Below are 20,063 nucleotides of genomic sequence, written 5' to 3' on the forward strand. Positions count from 1 at the left end.
TGAATAATCATTTCCCCAAGGGAACTTTGTAGCTTGACCATTTGATTTTATTACAATGGAGTACCTTCCCACAAGCCTTTCTAAAGTAGCACAACACCATCTGTTGGTACGTTATGTATTTATGTATTTCATATAGAAATATCTTAGAACAAAGTTTTAGTACATTAAGCAACCTGTTGGGACATATAAAAAAGAGCAGTGCTGATTAATGTATTTTTGGTTGATACACTGTTGGTGGGGTTTTGTGTTTGTTTTCTTTTTTTTACGTGACAGCATGTAATTTATAATTCTGCCATAGAAGATATACTAAATAACTGATTTTTTACATTAGTCTTACAGCAGTATACAGTTTCTATTTGTCCAATGTAGCTGCTGCTAATTTTTACAGTCTGTGAGGAAAAATCCTACATTACTGCTAAATTTTACTGATATGAATGTCTCTCTTTCGAAGTACATCTTTGACTGCTATGATATTCTGGGAGCCTCAAAGTGTATGGGGCCATTTCCAGCTAGTGCCAACTATCTTGAGACTTCGCTGCTTGTAGTATGGTGATGGAAGTAGCGAGGCAGTCCTCATGAATTCATGATGAAATACGTTGCTTTCGTTGTTTAGAATATGTGCGTGAAGGGAGATAGGTCTTTCTCTTGTGGTACCTAAAATAGAAGAAAAAAAAAGTCCAAGCAAGAGCTAAGTTGTAGATCTGAGCAGCAAACTCTATTTCCCTGGTTAGTCTTCAGTTCCCTGTTTGCTTTTAGAAACAGTGAAATAAAAGAAACATTCTGTGCTAAAATACTGCGATGATAATATGCATAGTAAAAATAATGCTGGCAATATATAGATGGATTAGACCAAAATAATCAGCTTGCAGGTGGGGTATTGCAAAGCTATAAGGATCAAAGATGCTAATACCAAGGCAATGACAAGGTGGGGTAATCTGGAGTGTGATGAAAGAGTCATTTTGAACTCTTGACTTGATACATCACCAAATGATAGTTGCATTTTTGTAGCATTTTGTATGTTCCAAGCCCTGTCAGGATTCTTGCAATGCTGTGTTGAGAAACGTTTGTTAGCATCACTCATTTTTGCTACCACAAAAGCTAGCTGATTTTCCCAGGAACACCTAATGGGCCTGTGGCTCAACCAAGATTGTTCTGACTCGAGCCTCATCATTTCTTTTGATATATGCCATTCACCTTGATCTGGCCAGTCGTGTTCTGGGATCCAGTCACCTGAATGAACACCACAGTTACATACAACAAGCCATAGAAAACAGTAAAAGAAAGAGAAAAAAAATTAGACCCAGCAAAGATTCCAGGTAGGAATACAAATAACCTCTCAGCATATACACTAAGAGGGAGAGAAAGAGGCAAAAAAAAAGTAAAAGATTCAACAAATAAAGTAATTCTTATAGGGACTGGAGGTTATGGAATCTTGTGGGCAATCTCCATACACTGCAATATGATGGTTGTCAAAAAAGTAGACTACAAGTCTTGCAAAATCATAGAATTGTAGAATAGTTTGTGTTGGAAAAGACCTTAAAGATCATCTTGTCTCAGCCCTACTGCCATGCACAGGGACACCTTCCACTAGGCCAAGTTTCTCAAAGTACCATCCAACCAATGTATACCAGACTGCTTAGCTATCAGGCAGAAAGTTATAAAATTGCACCCAAGTTCTTCCTTAGTCTGACATTCATAAATAAAATGTGTTATTGAATAGGTGTTCTAGAAAGAGATCTCTGTGGAGAATTAATTTCCTGGCACTTATTTTCATCTTTGAACATAACTTTTTTTCCTAATTTTGCAACACTCTTCTAGATAGTTTGTTACCGCCAAGACTGTATTTTTTTTCAATGACTGTGGATGACTACTAAGAATTACTCAGTATTTTTTCTATTTTATCTTGTTTAAAAGATTAAATTACTCAACACCCCTTGTACATAGGGGTTTTCAGCCTGTCCTTCCTACAAACTGTTTCTTCATTTCACACATCTGTTTCTGGTGGAGGAGTTGACTCTCATTCTTAGTTTGTTCAGTGCAGCACAATGGGACTCTGTTCCTTCTTATAGCAAACTATCTGACTTCTGCATAAATCACAATAACTAGTGTTCCCATATTCATATATTCTGATTCTCTGTCAGGTTTTTTTTTATTGTTATTATTTTTTTTGATCATGTTAGAAGCAGCGTCAGTGCCTTGTTGACCAAAGTAAGAGGGTCCATAAAACATGTTGGCTGTTTAGGAATGTAAGTATGTAGGCATGTTTTCCCTCCTAAACTCCCGTTCTTCATGTCTTGGAGATCTTGGAATGACACTGGGTACAAGCATGTGAGCTATAATACCAAATGAAGTCTTCCCTTCTCCATGAGGAGAGTGACTGTCTTAAGAAAATCAGTCACTGTAAACATAATTTTCAATGAATGCATGTTTAGCCAAAGTTAGCAGTCTCCTGTTTCAAACCAAAGTTTTGCAGTGACATCAAGAGAACATTCTGTTAGAATTGCTAATTTAAACTGGCCAGCCTCAGGACATATTCCTGTATGGACCTATGCACTTTCTCTGTGTGAGCTAAAGTATACATCCACTTCAGTTTGAGAGTAGCGTATGCAGTAAAAGAGTCTATTGTTTTGTTTGACCATATGAGAATTAGTATGGAGTAATTTTAAAGTAATTGTTACAACAGACTTTGGGTGAAATAAACCTGTAAAAATATAAAGTAGTGACTTACCTGGATTTCTAATCCCTCAGGGACTTTTCTATGCTTTGAGCCAGTATAAGCAGGATTCTATAAGTCTTCAGGATAAGTTTTGGGGCTTTCAGTCTGGAATCACAGAGTTAACACAGAATGGTTGAGGTTGGAAGGGACCTTTGAAGGTCATTTGGTCAAACCTCCTGCTCAAGCAGGGCCACCTAGAGAAGGCTGCCCAGGACCATGTCCAGATGGCTTTTGAGTATCTCCAAGAATGGAGACTCTGCGATGTCTCTGGGCAACCTGTGCCAGTGTTTGACCACCCTCAAGCGAAAAAGTGTTTCCTTATGCTGAAAGGGAACCTCCTGTGTTTCACTTTGTGCTCACTGCCTCTGGTCCCACCACTGAGCACCACTAAAAAGAGCCTGGCTCTATGTTCTCTACTCCCTTCCTTCAGAAATTTGTATATATAGATAAGATAACCCCTGAGCCTCCTCTTCTCTAGGCAGAACAGTCCCAGCTCTCTCAGTCTTTTCTCATAGAAGAAATGCTCCAATCACTTAGTCGTCTTCATGACCTTAGAAGTTTTTTTTTTCTTTTTCTGAAGCAGTCATGACTTATCTGGCCAGGTTATTCAACACAGCATCCTTATTCCTGCAGAGCACTTCATATTTTCCTAGAAGCGATAGGCATTCTAGTAAGGTGTAGTGACAGTGTCCCCTAACATGTGCTTGTGACTGAGTGTTTACATCTACTAGAACTGTTAGTTTTATTTGTGGAAGTGTTTCCACTGGTCTGGGTTCATGCCAAACTTCTCCCACAATTTCTGTTAGTGACTGGAGAAAATTACCCTGAGCAGCTAACACGTAAGGTTCACATTCTGCAGTCTGTTTTAAATGTGCATATTGCCACAGGGAACAATGAAGGTACGAGGAGTTTCTTTCCAGGGCAAGGATTTGTGTCATAGTTGTTACAGCACTAACCCACTCTCAGTACAGACACACAGCAGTAGTGAATGACCAATGTAACACCTGCCTTTGGAGCTGGGGAGTACCTGATCCCTGTTCCAAGTGTATTTCAGAGCCTGTCAAGCACAGTGTTACATGCAGATCCCACATCTGCCACTTACTGGTAGGTCCTTGAACTCCTTAGACTCTGAGTGTGGTTCAGGTCATTAACCAGGCAGAGACTCTGGCCTTTCGCTGCAGTCTGGATCCTTGCAATGGAGCTACCTCTCTCAGGGGAGAGGAGATCCCTTTAAAAATTGTCTCGGTCACTATACACTTATGTACAGAAATTCCAGGCTCTGTCCCTTCTCTCCTGAGTTCATGTAGGAAGAGACATACAAGATCGTGTGTTGGTAAACCTGGTTTTGTACTGTCTGAGACATGCAATATGAATGTTGCTTCACATCCATTTTGTAGCAGAAATGCATAAAAAGCTGTAAGCATATACATACTAGAACAGTGCAGATGCCTCAACTGATTTTGAACTATCTAGCTGCAGCAACTGAAATCTGTGGGGACCAATTTACCCTCTTCTTTGGCCCACTGTAGACTCAACTCTGCTACTTCCAGTACTGCATCTAAGTATTTATTATGGAGCAGCCTGCAACCTAGACATCCCACAGACTTTTCTGAATTATCAAGTCCTTGTTACAAATTCTGTAATCTGTGATAAAGGTAACCGTTATTAATGTGTCTAAGACTGTGCCAATACCACATCTCAATTGTTTTTTGGTGGGGCTATGTCGTAGTTTAACCCTGTCCGGCAACCAAGCACCACGCAGCTGCTTGCTCACTCCCCCTCACACAGAGAGATGAGGAAGAGAATTGGAAAGGAATGTAAAACTCCAGGGTTGAGATAAGAAAAATTTAATAGGTAAAGCAAAAGCCATGCACACAAGCAAAGCAAGGCAAGGAATTCATTCACCACTTCCCATGGGCAGGCAGGTGTTCAGCCATCCCCAGGAAAGCCGGGCTCCATCACACGTAACGGTTACTCAGGAAGACAAACGCCATAATGCCAAATGTCCCCCCGCTCCTTCTTCCCCCAGTTTATATACTCAGCATGACGCCATATGGTATGGAATATCCCTTTGGCTAGCTTGGGTCACTTGTCCTGGCTGTGTCCCCTCCCAGTGTCCTGTGCCCCTCCAGCCCTCTGGGGCATTGCTCTCACATCACAGCCAAAACACAGCACTGTACTAAGAAGAAAATTAACTCAATCCCAGCTGAAACCAGGACAGGTTATCACAGTAATTCCTAAGAAAAGAAGTTGGTCACTTTCTAGTTTAGGTCATTGGAGAACTAAATTTTGCAAGTTGCTATATTGACTTTTTCTTTTTGGCATGTTCATAATAACAGAAAAGATAGTAGCTTGGACTGGAGATGATTCCTTCTATTTAAGATCTTTTCCACCCTGCTATACAATTTCCAAGAAGTGGATTTGTTTTTGGCCATTCCAGACTAATGTATTCTGAACATGCAGGCTCTTTTTTAGATGTCAAGGATTAGTTATCTTAAATTACAACCATAGGTAGCAAACCAATCATAACCATTAATCTGTTATATTATCTATCATAATTCTTGTTCTTATTCTATAGACATTTCTGATAGACTAGGTTAGATTCTTCTGGACTACATGTTGTTGTTACAGGCTTTTTTTTGAAATATTTTTCTTACTAGATAGATACTGTACACTGTATACCTATTCTGTAAATTCACATCAGTTTTTCCTGTTAAAAAGAATAAACATCACCAATGAGGAACTGCTGGTGTTAGAGATAATAAGTAGAAAAACCAGCAGAGATTCCCTGTAATGCCCTATGTAAACACTTCTATCTCTGGCTGGCTGGCTACCAAGTTGTCACTGAAAAGTCAGTATTAGCTGCAATAGTTAGGTTTATAATCAAAATACACCATTGGCCATGATTAATTGACCTAAATGGAAGAATTACCTGGTCATGTGGATACTAATTCTGGAGTTAGCTTGTTTATCCATACCATAGTGAAAACCTTCAACTCTTTGCAAAAGGACATCAAGCACTTGAACTGTTAAATCTTGTGGTGATCAGTGTAAGTTGGATCCTTAAATGTACGCTTTTTGAAAGTATAAATCTCATTAATCACTCAGATTTTTTAAATCATTGTACTTATAGTGTCTTTGGTGGAAGTGTATTAAAAACAAAAGTAAAAGTATTTTGAAATTTTGAAAACTCGTATTTTAACTCAGTACAGATAAAAATTTTGTTTGCATGATAAAATGTAAAAATGGAACAGGAATATCTGAAGAATAATAATATACAGCTACACTACTGAAGGTGTTTATGAAATTGTTTTGGCCGGTGATTTATTAGACTGTGATTTACTAAGCTTTCAGGTTCATAGAAAATAATTGTACTGTAGCTTGTACTATGTACTGTTGCTCAGGACCATTAATAATTTGTTGATAAGTTCTCTTAGAGGAACTGTCAAAAAATGAGCAATTTTATCTTAGAAAACAGTAAGCTTTCTGAAATTCTGATTATCTTAATAAAAATCTTGCTTAATCTTTGGTGATATATGGATTTTCTTTGTTCTTAGTAACTGGTGTCAACATAATATACTGTTTTCAAGACGACTCTGTCTTCCCAAACCAGCAAAGATGTGAATTAGTGAAGTCCATTGGTGTATTTAATACACTTTAAGTTAGCCCATGCTTTATCCTTTAGAGACAAACATACAACCATGTGACCTAGTGCTATCTATGCCGTAGCCAGATGATCCATATAGCATAGCATTAGTAGCAGTTAAAAACTAAAACAAAAAAATCTCTTCATCATCACAGAGCCCCCCTCAAACCTTAGGCATCTAGTCAATGACATTCAAAATCTAGAAGGTGATATAGCTCATGTGCTGAGCACTTACAGGTGCTGTGGTCTCCTGCAGAAGTGGCAGGCCCGCAACAAATTCCTAGCATCACTACATCTTTCATCACTAATGGATTCTGTTTATCTTTTTTCTTACAATTATGAAAAGAGAAGGTGGAATTACGGTGAAGGAATTTTTCTGCTGGGAAAAATATGTTTAAAGCATGGTTTTGTGATTTTAAAATTTATTGATAAATGGGACATAAGCCTTGAATTTCAGTTTGTGATAAAAAATATTTTAGGGTAATTTTTTTTCTGGGTTTGGGTTTCGTTTTTTTGGGGGGTGGTGCGGGAGTGTGTCTGAGAGTGTGTGTATTCCAAAATGAAGTGTTTGAGTGTTCTTTTGTATTACTCCTAACACTGCAACTGAACTGCAGTGTTTGTCAGTAGGCTAAGAATGGGAACTAACATACACATCTCATGCGAGCAGGTGCTTAGTAAAGATAGATTTTGCCTTCTAGTTTCCTGGAGGTTAATATGGACAATGAAGCAAGATTAAACAAAAGAGTTTTCTTTATTTAAAAAAGAGTAGAAAGAGTGACTCACGTAAGAGAGTTCAAATACATAATAAGCCACTGCAGTGGGGAAAGGAATAATTGGTTCCCCTCACCCATAGCAGGTAAAACATGTTACAGCCTTACAGTAAGGGAGATTCAACTCTAAGGCAAACTTCACAGCAGTAGGATAGTAAAGAACTATAATAGAGAGGGAAGTAGTGGAACCCATTGTCTTCCAGCTGTGTTTTCCTGTGGCTACCGTGAGAGGTACCATGACTTTCATTTTGCTTCAGGACAAGAAAACCCTGTCTGAAAACTTCACTTGAATTAGCAGTATTTTGTCTTCCTAAACTTTAAAGGAATGGGACATACCACTGATTTTTGAGTCTGTGCAAAAGGTCTCTGTTGGTGTCCCAGACATTACATGTTAGAGGGATCTACTTCACTATTTCCTTGTTCCAAAAAAATTAGTTCCTCAGGATGACAGTGGCTCGCCAGCACTGCATGGTCATTGCTGAAGTGCATCAAGGCAGACACACATCTACTTTCAGTACAGAAGGAGGAGGGAAATTCATGATTTCTTTAATAGGTTGCCTCAAATGTAAGAAAATCATGCTCCTCTGTTCTCCTGCTGTGTCTGCCTCATTCTGTTTCTTTTCCTCTTTGTTCTTTTACCCACATACATATTTTTGACTTCATTTTAAAATTAAGCTTCTCTTCCATAGTTCCCAGCATTTGGACTATGCACAACAGAATCTGAGGGATATATTTCAGGTATCTGGCAGACTGAGCCGAAGTCCTTCAAAATTTATTAATAGAAAACTGAGGAATCTGAGGAATGCAACAGGAACCAGATTTGTTGTCTCTTATCTTGTTTCATGATCCTTTCCAACAAGGACAAAACACTAGTAGCATTTAGTAGCACTAGGTTTAGTGATGCTAAATGCTACTAGCTCTCAAGCATTTACCAGTTATTAGTCTTGGAGGTTCATTTGTGTGACTTTTCAAAAAAAAGAAACTTGCTTTCAGGGTGTCACTTGACTTTCTAGTGAGTTGGCTGTGTCTTCTAGTTGCCATTTTGCAGGCTGAGGGAAGACCCAGATGGTCTGATTCCTTTGTTCAATGATAGGAAGCGACTGTATCAGGCATCCTGTGTTTAACTTGTATTTAGGTCTTCCTAGAAGGTGAAAGGCTACACTGATCTCTCCTGCTGTTTCTGAGCCACCTCGTTTCCTTTTCTGTGCCTGCAGTGTCACCCTGCTAGGTTCCAGTTTTTCCTCTGCCCTCCACTTCTCCCATGAGCTGTGCTCCCCAAGCTATTTTTTTCTGTCTGTCTGCTTACAGCTTTTCTGATTCAGATATCTCAAGGTTTAGCTGCTGGGAAATTTGGTTACCTGTAACCCGATACCTCTGTCTCCTGCAGTTATGTCCCAGTGAGGATAGTTTTGAGTGGTGATAGGTGGCCTGACAAGCCTGCCAAGCAATTTTGTGTGCCCTTAGCACCTGAAAGAGATTCATGAAAAACCCTGCTTTATGTCTATATACCGAATTCATGCTGAGAAGGTGGCAAGACAGTGGAATCATCTTAGGCAATAGTGACACGCTGCTCAAAAGTATTTTCCTTCCTGACTGACCCCATTTGTTTTAATATCACTTATTTGAGAAGACGAATCTCAAAATAACCTAATTCGTAAATATTCTTGTTGTAAATATTAATTCAAAGTGACTCTACATGCCACATTGAAATCAACCCACTCTGTCTGAAACTTATTTCTTACTTCCATGGTCTTGTTTCCACATATTGCATTGCTCTTGCCAACCTTCCAGCTTCAGCTGGACTTTCAGAGCTATCTTCCAATAATGGAAGGAAACCCAGACTTCCTGTGCAAAGCAACATGTAAACTAAATTATTTGTGTGATAACCCAAAACTAGCACAAACTTAGTGTTCACAAGTTCACTCTTGAAGCTGAAAATGCAAGAAGTCAGGAGTGTGTAAAGGTGGATGTAGATACTTATTGTAGCAATTAATTAATATTGAAAATAAAATCATCTTCCTAAATATTAAACAAAATTTTGCTCTTTTTATGAATGGCTTCTGTATATAGAGATAGTGTGGAGGTGAAAGAGGTTAGGCTGAGTCTTAATCCTGTCTGTACTGTATCTCCCTGTTGTGTGGAGCTCACAAATGTTGTTGAGATTTTGTCTGAACTTCACTATGGGAAGGTAAACCTGTTTATTTTAGAATTATCTGAACTTGTAACCTGGAGGTTTCCCCTATCTTTATTGCCAGTTTGATCTTTTATTTACACCGAGCCAATGCTATAATACATATTCAGTGTTAGTAAAATGAACCGTAGCAATGAGTTAATCCACCTTGAGATTCTTCACTGGATCTGTAAGAGAGGAGTGCACTACCAACATGGTTAACCCGCCACACAACTGAATTGGGTGGACTGTGCAGGCTAAACTTCAGGCTGAAAGTTGCAGGCTCCACAGTTTGGTGTTAGGCTGTGTATAAACCGTGTGTATAAACAGATAAAAACCCCTGGAAGTGTTGTATGAAGCAGACAGCCCACAGCATACTGTAAGGCGAGAGTGGGTGGGTAGCATTCATTAATGTAATGATTCAGAACCCATGAACTGGGATGTGATGCGTTTGAAAGAGGTGGCTGAACCATTTTTTTATTTCTTTATTATTTATTTACCCATTCATTTTTTTTTAAAGAACAGAAAATCAGATTTATGGGGTCACGGGTATTTTGTTACTGGGGAGAAAGTTGCTGCAGCAGTACCATTTAGTGTATCTTGTAGATTGGCAATATATGCACCTTTCATTCATGTGAGTAGTTCCAGTCCTTAGATGAGAAGCTGAGACATTTTTAAAGATGAATCAGTGAGCTCATTGCCTCAGAAGTCCTACACTATGTTTTGTATAGGCTAGATTTGCAGAATGTTTAGAAACATTAAGAAACCGCAGCTACTTGTTTATAAAACATTTCCTGAAGAGGACGGCATGTTTCAGAGGATTTTTCCAGGTGTTCTTAAGATACTGGCTTTAAAACGTAAAGCTTTCAGTTATTTGGACAGTGCCTTCTCCCTCTCACTTCTGCACAATTAGGAGCATAAACAGTTGGCACTAAACCATCTTGATTTAAAAAGGAAGATCCTCTTATCAGACAGTTTCCTGTAAGTGGGGACAGACTCCTACTTCACTGTCTGCTGGCCACCTGCTTTGCTTATAAGTAGGCGATTTTGATATTCTTCTAGAAAAGCTGAATATCTCCCCACCCTCTCTTTTAGATCTTTTGAGAGGTGATAATAGTATAGTGTAACTGTGAGAGCTATCGCAGATTCATTATTGTAGTTGGTGAATATTATTATGGACCCGGTGGACAGTCAATTATATGTGGCATATATTATAGATTTTACGCTTTGTCTGCTTTAAAAATTTCTTGAAGTGCCTAGATCTAGGGTTAGGTGCTTCATTTGTAACTTCAAATAAATACATACATTAAATAAATAATTGAAGCAGGCAGATTCAGATAGTAAACAGGTCTGGTTTCTGGGTAGAAAACACTGTAAATCTTAAAAGAGCAAATCTTTAATAAAGGAGATGACATAAAATCTCCCCAAAATTTCTTCTTTGCCCCCCAAAAAACCCAACCACCCCCCAAACTTACAGGATTTATGCTTGGCAAATTAGAAACTTTGTTATATGTGGTACAAAATTAATTATTTACTAGGGAGCATTTTCTTTACCTCTAATTTCTATTTAATAGCCACTGCACTTGTCATTGCAGGTATGGTTACAAAAGTATGGCTACCTTCCACCAACTGACCCCCGAATGTCGGTGTTGCGCTCTGCAGAAACCATGCAATCAGCTATAGCTGCCATGCAGCAGTTCTATGGCATTAATATGACAGGAAAAGTGGACAGGAACACAATTGAGTAAGTAACCGGTACTGAACTGCTCTTGACTTTTCTGTTTCAATCAGGGTAAAATAGAAATGGAAAAAATTGTATAACACGTGAAGCAGGGTGACTGGGATATCCAAATAGTGTTGCAGCTTCAGATGGGGAGTTAAAATGTTTCTCTCTTTCCTTGCCTTTTTTTCCTCTTTCTTTTTTCCATTTCCCCCCCACCCCCCTGTTTTTTTCCACCCTTTTCTTCTGTATTTCATGGTAGCAGGTAGTCGCTTGCCTAACTGCTCTCTGCCTTTGGGCATGTGACTATAAAGAAAATGTTTCAGGGTTACTTAAAGAAAGGGCCAAAAGATTATCAGTGTGGAAGTGGAGAAACCTGCTTAAAATTGGCAAGAATTCATGAAATGTTTCACAGTCAAAAGAGTCTTTTCTTACTGGAAAATAAAAAGTGTAAATTTCCTTATCCTCAGTGAAAACATTCCCCTGGCCCATTCATTTAATGGTTTCCAGTAACAAAAGACCAAGTGTGGTCATTTTAACATGCAGTGAAATTGGGTTAGTTTTGCATGCTGTTTGCAATTCTGAAGTCGTGCAAGGCCAGCAGTGTCTGATTTTACTGACAGACTGAACACAGAGCAACTTTGTGAAACAGAGCTATTACAGGACACTTCAAACAACTCTTTACTATGCCAAGTTTTTAAAATGTGCCAGTAAAAAGTAGTAGCCAGAGTATCAGTACACAATAAAGAAAATGTATCTGGGATTAAGACAACAGGACTAGGGCAGCGATTGTCCCCCTGTACTCAGCACTGGTGTGCTCTGCACCTTGAATTCTGTCTTCAGGTTTGGGCCCCTCACTTCAAGAGGGACATCAAGGTGCTGGAGCGTGTCCAGAGAAGGGAAATGGAGCTGGTGAAGGGGCTGGAGCACAGGTCTTGTGAGGAGCAGCTGAGGGAACTGGGGCTGTTCAGCCTGGACAAGACGAGGCTCAGGGGAGACCTTGTTGCTCTCTACAACTACCTGAAAGGAGCTTGTAGGCAGGTGGGGGTCGGTCTCTTCTCCCAAGTAACAAATCATGAAACAAGAAGAAATGGCCTCAGATTGCACCAGGGAAGGTTTATATTGATAATAGGAAAAATTCCTTCACTGAAAGTGTGTTCAAGCACTGGAACAGGCTCCCCAGGGAGGTGGTGGAGTCACCATCCCTGGAGGTATTTAAAAGACATGTAGATGTGGTGCTTATGGCCATGGCTTAGTGGTGGACTTGGCAGTGCTGGGTTAACAGTTGGACTTGATGATCTCAAAGGCCTTTTCCAACCTAAACAATTCTATGATTCTAAGATTTGAAGTGTTTGTTGGACTCATTCCAGCTAAAATGCAATAAAGATTATCTTATATTTTTAGAAAGTTACTTTGCTTGAAAAGCAAACAATAACAAAATAGTACTGTCACTATATATATATCTCCAACATTTATTTCATTGAAGTATGTTTCTATTATTTCTCTAAATTTTTTTTGGGGGGGAGAGTAGGAGGGAATCCTCCTTCATTTCCCATTTATGACTCCCAACCCAATGTGTCATCTTTCATTATTCTTTTCTGGTAAAGTAGCTGATATGAATGATTTTTCTATCATTTAGAGTTTAGGGAAGAGACTACTCAAAACGCTGGCAGGATTGGAAAAATCATTTTATTCTACTGGCACATGCATTATTGCATTCAGAAACAACAAAGCAAAGCAGATTTTGGGGCTGCCTGAAGGGGAGGTGATTTGATCACGCATCCCTCAGTTCAGGAATTTAAAGGACCTTAGAACGTGCAGTGCAATAGCAGTAAATGCCTTGTGAGAGAAACATGTTCAAAAATTAAGTTTATGATCCAATCTGCAGGTTGGGGAGACTGGGCTCTTTATACAGTTTCAGTGACTTATCCTTAACGGGAGAGTACTGCTGTACCAGTAACTAGTAGCCTTTTAAAGACACTAAAGAATTAGTGGCAGGTTTGTAAGAGGAAATATATTTTACTAAAAGAAAAACAGTCTGTTCACAGCTGTACAGAGAGGACAGAAAGTGGTCACCTAAGGAAAAGCAGAGGCCATCTCTTAATTTAGGGTATCAGCTAGCATCAGGGTTTTTTTGAAAAAAAAACACCCACAAACCAAACCAATACTTTAATTGCAATAGAAAGTGGTTCATGTTTGCTAAACTGGGCTTGTTGGCCAGCATGTTGACACAGTTGTCTTCACTTCTGCTATATAAAATACAAAGGAATCCATCTATGTAGCAGTCCAAAACATTAATTTTGCCATGTGGTGCGTAGTGAGTCTTCCAAACCTTTTGATGCATGATTTTCTTCTACACAGAAATATGTGTTAGAGCATGACAATTCTTAGGTACATATAAATCATTCTGGATGAATTCTGCATTTACTTACATATTTGGAGTTGCATTAACTTGAGTCAAGTTGGGAACAGAACTGTTTCATAAAGACTTGTCACATTTGCATTGATGTTGAGAAAAAAAAACAACCCAAAACTCATTAAACTAAACTGTGTCCTCAAGTTACCATCAATTAGCACCACTTTCTTGGAATATATGACTATATAACAAGGGATTATTTTTTTCCTTCAGTTATGGCAGTATTTTGTAAATGTTTGAAATAATTTTCCCTTTCATCCATGCAGGAAGTATATATACTCTCTTTGGGCTGGAATATGTGAGAGTTTATCATTTGGTTTTTTTTCTGGGATTAATATGTTATAATCACACACAATGCTCGGATTACAAAATAAAGAATACAGCAGGAACCTCATAAAAACAATATGTTAATCATCCTGCGTGTGAGGATTTACCTGCTTCTCTAACATGTCTTGAAAAGAGATTAAGCTGTGCCTTTTTGTCTTCAGAAGGACAAACATTCAAAAGAAGTTATAGTAGTAACTTGATAGGATCCAACTTTGGGGATATTAACAGAGAAGTAATGTCCTGCAGCTTCATCATCAAACGTCTGACAGGATTTTCTTGCTCTGGAAAAAATATAATCCCTCAATGATATTTTCATATGCATAAATATGAACACTGTTCATCTTCCCCCTACTACTCAACATTCACTTGATTTTGCTGTATTTTTTAATTTGTTCCCAAGTGGCTTGAAAAGCATGATGCATGCTTATTGCTGGCAGTAAGGAAAAGTGAGTGATAGAAAGAGACATCATTATAATGGCATGAAAATATGAGGGACATTCTGAATACAAGTGTGATAACAAAGGCAAACCCAATGAAAATACTGTCTGACATTTGCATGGGATGCCACAGTATTTTCTGTGATTCATTGATATATTTCCAAACACAGTCAATGATACCTTAAAAAGGAGACTTCTGAAAATGGACCCACTGCTGGCATCCTGTTCTTTCACACCTCTAAACCAAATATATTAAGTAGAAAAAGACTACTTGTTGTCTTTTCTCAAAAGTGCTACACATTTTTCTTTTTCCAAAACATGTTTTGCAGTTTAAAGAGGTATATCACAAACTTCTTTGTATACAGGTAAAATAGTTGTGTATAGGATGCTGACAAAATCTATGCAATAGTAACAAAACATTCATTTTATTTTAATGTCATTCTTTATAAATAAATGGCAGATGTACTTCTTTTAATGCTCAGATGAGCTTCTAACCCAAGTTTACTTCAAGGTTCATAATTAAACTGTAATAATCTCTGCTTTTTATATATTAATTATCAGTCACAGAGTAAGAGTGAACAGTAAATTTTGAGCTGTTGAAATCGACTCAGTGGTCCTTTTATTAGTAATGTTTTTGTACAAGAGCTATAGCTAAGGCCTTGTACCCTCAGCAAACATTCAATGAGAAGCCTTGCAGACAAGTCATCATCAGTAAGGGCTGAAATACAGTATCTTATATCCCTCTTTGACAGTTTCCTGTTGCTTAGAGGGGTCTCGATGAAATCCTGTAATAGTGGGAGTACAGTAAGGAGGAGTAAAGATGTTTAGAAAACATATCTATCTCTCCTCACAAGAAGTTTAAGAGTACTAGTCAGTAGTTTTCTTAAATAAATATCTGTAGTTTTTCCAGCCACTAAGTCAAGTTGGACTCTCCCTTCTGTTTTCCTCTTTTGCTATAACTCTGTCAAAAGGAAAACCAACCCCCCAAAAAACAACAGAACCAACAAAAACTTTATTCAGCCTAAGCAGATTTTTTCAATTAGGGATAAACAAGGTGGGGAGTTTAACTAAAGGTAGGGGGTTTTAATGTTTTGACTCCATGTTGGACCAAAACTTTTTCCTGAAGGCTTAAAAAAACGAGTAGAAAGAAGTAGATTCTTCCTCTTAACCCCCAAAGAAGAAAACATGGTTAGGCAACTGGCTTTAGTTACGAGAACTTCAGTTTCAGCTCTGTCTCTGCTGGAAAAGCATTACAGCTTTGCTGCTTATTTTTATTTGAATCTTTTCACATTTTCTGTGAGTCTAAACTCTTTTAATTCTGTTGACATATATAGCTCCTCAAGATCCAAACTAATGGAGCTAAGAGAGGAATATGATGTGGCATAGTCTAAAAACAGAGTTTGTTAGTCACAATTAAGCCTCTTTATTGAATACTGATAAAATATTAATTTTGAGGGGCTGCTACATAAAGGATTTCTACAAGTTCAGAAACAGATGAAAGAAAGGCAAAGTCATTACCGTTTTAAAACAAAAAACCAATTATTTTAAAAAAAGTATTTAAAAACCCACAAGCAATCAAGAACATGTAAGACCTTGATCATAATATGTTAAAAGCAGCTATATTTGGAACAAAATAGAAATGAATGTTTTATTTGTCAATTCCCCCCAGATGGAAGACCATATTACACACTAAGTATCCCCAAATGTCATGAACATTAATGATTACTAGACAGAATTCTTCCTCCCAGTCAGCGTTAAGAACAATTACTGTTTCAAAAATTTTTATAACATTTAAAATCAAAAAGGAAAATTTATGTGCCAGAACTTGTCAACAGTTTGCCTCATTTCTGTGCTAGAAAATACCAAACTCCAATACTAATAATGTAATTTGTTTAAAATTCTGACTGCTAAACTTAGCTCAGCTAAGATCTAGGTGATGGATTTGGTGACACTCCAACTCTTCAGCTGCTGATTGCATCTTCCCTTAAATTTTACATGAAGATAATTTCCTGAAAGCTAGTGAACCACTTGTGCAAATGCTTACATTTGATTTACATTGGTATATATATTGTGCGTGAGCCACAGTCCTAGTCCTCATGTAAGAATAGCAGGAACATTAGCGGGCCAGACAGCGTGACAACATGCAACATCCCCAGCCCATCCAAACCAATAAGGATACAAGCATCATGTTCTTGATAAGTACATACCACTTCAAAATCAATGCAAGAACAAATTGTGACTGCTTGAATTTCATAACGTGTTATTTTGGGCTACGTTTTGTTTTGCTAAAAATTTAAAAGTAGTCCTAGTAAAATAATACAATGTTGGATTTTGGATCCATGCTACCTACTGGTTTTGACATTTTATATTAAATCTTAAGTAGAAAACATTTACGCTAACATTATTTTCTGTAAGACTATCGAACCTTTGACATAACTTGAAAGATTGTTTCAATAACAGCTCTGAAGATTAATTTTTAAATGCTCAGCTTGGAATATCTACCCTTATCTGCCCCTGGCTTCCAGTGAGCAAACCCTGTGATTAAAATAAGTGTCTTTATCAGTTAAGCTAAGTAACTTTTTTTTGGGGGGGAGGCCTAATTCAATTGATTTAAAGTCATTGTCCATGAAACAATACAACTAGAATTGATACATTTTTGTACAGTGTTTCTAACACAATACAATAATTATTTGGTTTTGCTTTATTCCTTGCCTTTCTTTTGATGTAGTCATATCACCTTAAGGTGAGAACACTGATCTTTTGTTATTTATATGTCTTTTTCTGCAACGTGTGTGTGCAGTTTCAACGGCATAATTTAGATGTACCCTGTCACTAAAACGCTTGGTAACTGCATGCTGATCTAACATGTACTGTGAAAAAGTATTATTGACTATGTGTCTAAAACTTGTCTGAGATCTGAGCCAATTTTAATCTCAGCTGCTGAATTGTAAATATGATATCATTTTACTAAGAAGAAAAGAACTGCTCTTGGTTCTGTAACTTAAGATCTACTTCTTTCCTTAATTTTATTTTATTATTGGAGCAAATTAAACTTTTCAATAATATTTCATCCCAGAAATTGCTAACATCAACTTTGTTGCATTGAGACTTCTTTTAAAAAGACAGAAGAACCTGAAGTGAAGTTGCAAGGTATTTCAGCAAATACTGGTGGATAACGCTTTATAGATTTTGCAGCATTGTCTTTGCAGACACAAGGGAAAAAAAGATTGTTTTCCTTGCAAATACAAATAATAATCAGCTGGTTTATGTAGCACACATATTTTGTAATTATTCTATCCAGAAATAAGCGCAAATCATTCTGTGTTTCTTATTTGAAACAGGTAACTATGAACTCAGCGTTTTCAGTTGAGGCAAATTCTAAAGTTTGGGCTTCCCCACTTTTACTACTTGATGGATTTGTCACCCATCAAAGTTTTTGCAGGCATTTCTGTAGTCTTTATCAGTGCAAGTGGGGTGCAGTGCCATCTCAGTGATATCATTAAAATTTTGTATTTTCCTACATGCTGGTGATCTTAACTCCTACTTACGTAATTAAACAATAGTTTACTATATATCCATAGCTACAGGATACATGAAATAAGTCTGGCTGTACTTTTAAACCTCTTCACACAGGTTTATGAAAATGAGTGTGGCTTATTTTGTCTGGATTAGCCCACCTCTAAAAAATCATTCAGCATGCATTATGTTATGTCTTGTATAAGTAGGTATAAAACTTAAAATGTATATCTCATTCCTTGAGTATGGAACGGAAAAATCAGTGATTTCATTTTACAAGGACATGTAGTGGTAGGACAAGGGGTAATAGCTTTAAGGTGACAGAGCATAGATTTAGATTAGATATTAGGAATAAATTCTTGACTGTGAGGGCGGTGAGCCCCTGGCACAGGTTTCCCAGAGCAGCTGTGGATGCCCCATCCCTGGAAGTGCTCCAGGCCAGGCTGGTTGGGGCTTTGGGCAGCCTGGTCTGGTGGGAGGTGTCCCTGCCCATGGCAGGGGGGTTAGAACTATGTGATCTTTAAGGTCCCTTCCAACTAAACCATTCTATGACTCAATGATTTTATGATCTATTGGATTGTATAGGTTTTTTATATAGACACACTACTCCTTTGCCCTGCAAATACTGCATGTTTCCTTTTGGACAAAGCAAGATATTTTTCTTCATTTTTCATATATTGAACTAAGACTGTCTGCTGGAAAAGATGAAGGATGGTTGGCTGCTTGGGTTTTGGAGCGGTTGTTACCTGTGCATGTTTTGAAAGGAGTCTTTTGATCTGAGATGACATTTCAAGTGACTTTTCTGTTACCCCGTCATACATACATAAAGCTTGTGTGTGTATACGTGTTTATAAAACAACGCTTAAATGACAGTTTAATGGTCAGAAATTTATTTGTGTGAGCCTGTATATAAAACAATGCTTAAATGCCAGTTTAATGGTTAGAAATTCATTCATGCAAGCCTGTATACGGGGTATGACTATTCTTGTGGTAAATACCATCGGAAAACTATAGCTTTTCCATCAGTAATTATTTGGCATGATAGAAATAAAATCAAATGAACTGGAAAAGTAACAGAAAAGATTTTTCTTTTACTTGTGCAGTGAATGTCTTAATCTTACTGTCTTCCTGATGGCAAATTGCAGCTATTCAGCTCATATAAAATAATAACTTCAGCTGAGTATTATTCACTTTTACTCAGGCTAAATAACTCCTTACACTACAAGTGAGAAACAGTTTGCTGATACTGCTGTTGATTTTTTTGTTGCTTTTGAATTAGATATTATCCTAATTTTTATATATTTGGGATGCTGACAATTTTTTTAAAATATTGGAATATATTGAAATACTGAAAGCCACTTTAAAAACCGAGCACTTCTGTAGAAAGCCTAGTGCTCCTGCAATGGTAATTTTGCTCCTGTTTGCTTTAGACCTTTTCAGCTTGATTTTGTGCAGAGTTTTAAATAGTTGTAAACAGTACTCGAGTTAAGTATCTCTGCTTGGAGCTTACAGTTGCAATGAGATACTCTTCATTGTGTGAACAGACAGTAAGATAGAAAAACTTGATAGTATCATAAAGTTAGCAGTTTCAGTACCTCAAATCAAAAAAAAAATATTCTGGCAGTGACTAGGCTTTTTGACTAAAAAACCTCACATGTTTAAATATCGTGACAATGAGACAAAAGACAAGGATCACAGAACACAACAAATAATTTAGGAACTAGTGATCTGAGTCTTTGCATATATACTTTAACTTCATCTTTAGCAACCAAGCTAGTAATACAGATCATACTTAACCTTGGATGAATCAGAATAAATTATGGACTGTGTAAGACTTGTCCAACTGTGACGTCTTTGTTCAGAGGTTGTAGCAAAATAAACCCAGGAAACATAATAGCAGTGAAATTGATTTCTGAATGTCATGGGCCACAATGAAGTTCCACAAACTGTACATCTGGTTACCAGATAACTCTTCCTTCTGTTAGTTGTTGTTGCGTGTAGACACAAAATTGATAATACCATAACTTCAAAAAAGTATGATGTTTTCATTAGTTGGGTGCAATGATTATAATTTTTCTTTCATGTCGCTTTGTGTTTCTTGCAGCTGGATGAAGAAGCCTCGATGTGGTGTGCCTGATCAAACAAGAGGTAGCTCCAAATTTAACATTCGTCGGAAACGCTACGCGTTAACAGGACAGAAATGGCAACACAAACATATCACTTACAGGTACCAAAGTTACTTGTATAGATACATAAATTTCACTACTACTGCTGACTTTTAATTTAAAGTAAATATGAATTTCTGAAATATTTTTCAATATTTTGAGAAGTTTATTATTAATGTG

At 37.6% G+C, this 20,063-nt stretch overlaps 1 protein-coding gene across 2 annotated transcripts in view; it reads left to right on the plus strand.

Moving 5' to 3' along the window:
- Positions 1-20,063, plus strand: part of MMP16 (matrix metallopeptidase 16) — a 194,193-nt gene that overhangs the window by 82,085 nt on the left and 92,045 nt on the right. The window contains exons 2-3 of one of the 2 annotated variants that reach the window (XM_005233026.4): positions 10,898-11,046; positions 19,823-19,945. In XM_005233026.4, the coding sequence (XP_005233083.1) occupies positions 10,898-11,046; positions 19,823-19,945 (272 nt within the window). The remainder of the gene's footprint in view (positions 1-10,897; positions 11,047-19,822; positions 19,946-20,063) is intronic. The other variant, XM_055798756.1, reaches the window with a different exon arrangement.

This window comes from Falco peregrinus, chromosome 3 (assembly GCF_023634155.1).
Source record: "Falco peregrinus isolate bFalPer1 chromosome 3, bFalPer1.pri, whole genome shotgun sequence".
NCBI classification, from domain to species: Eukaryota; Metazoa; Chordata; class Aves; order Falconiformes; family Falconidae; genus Falco; species Falco peregrinus.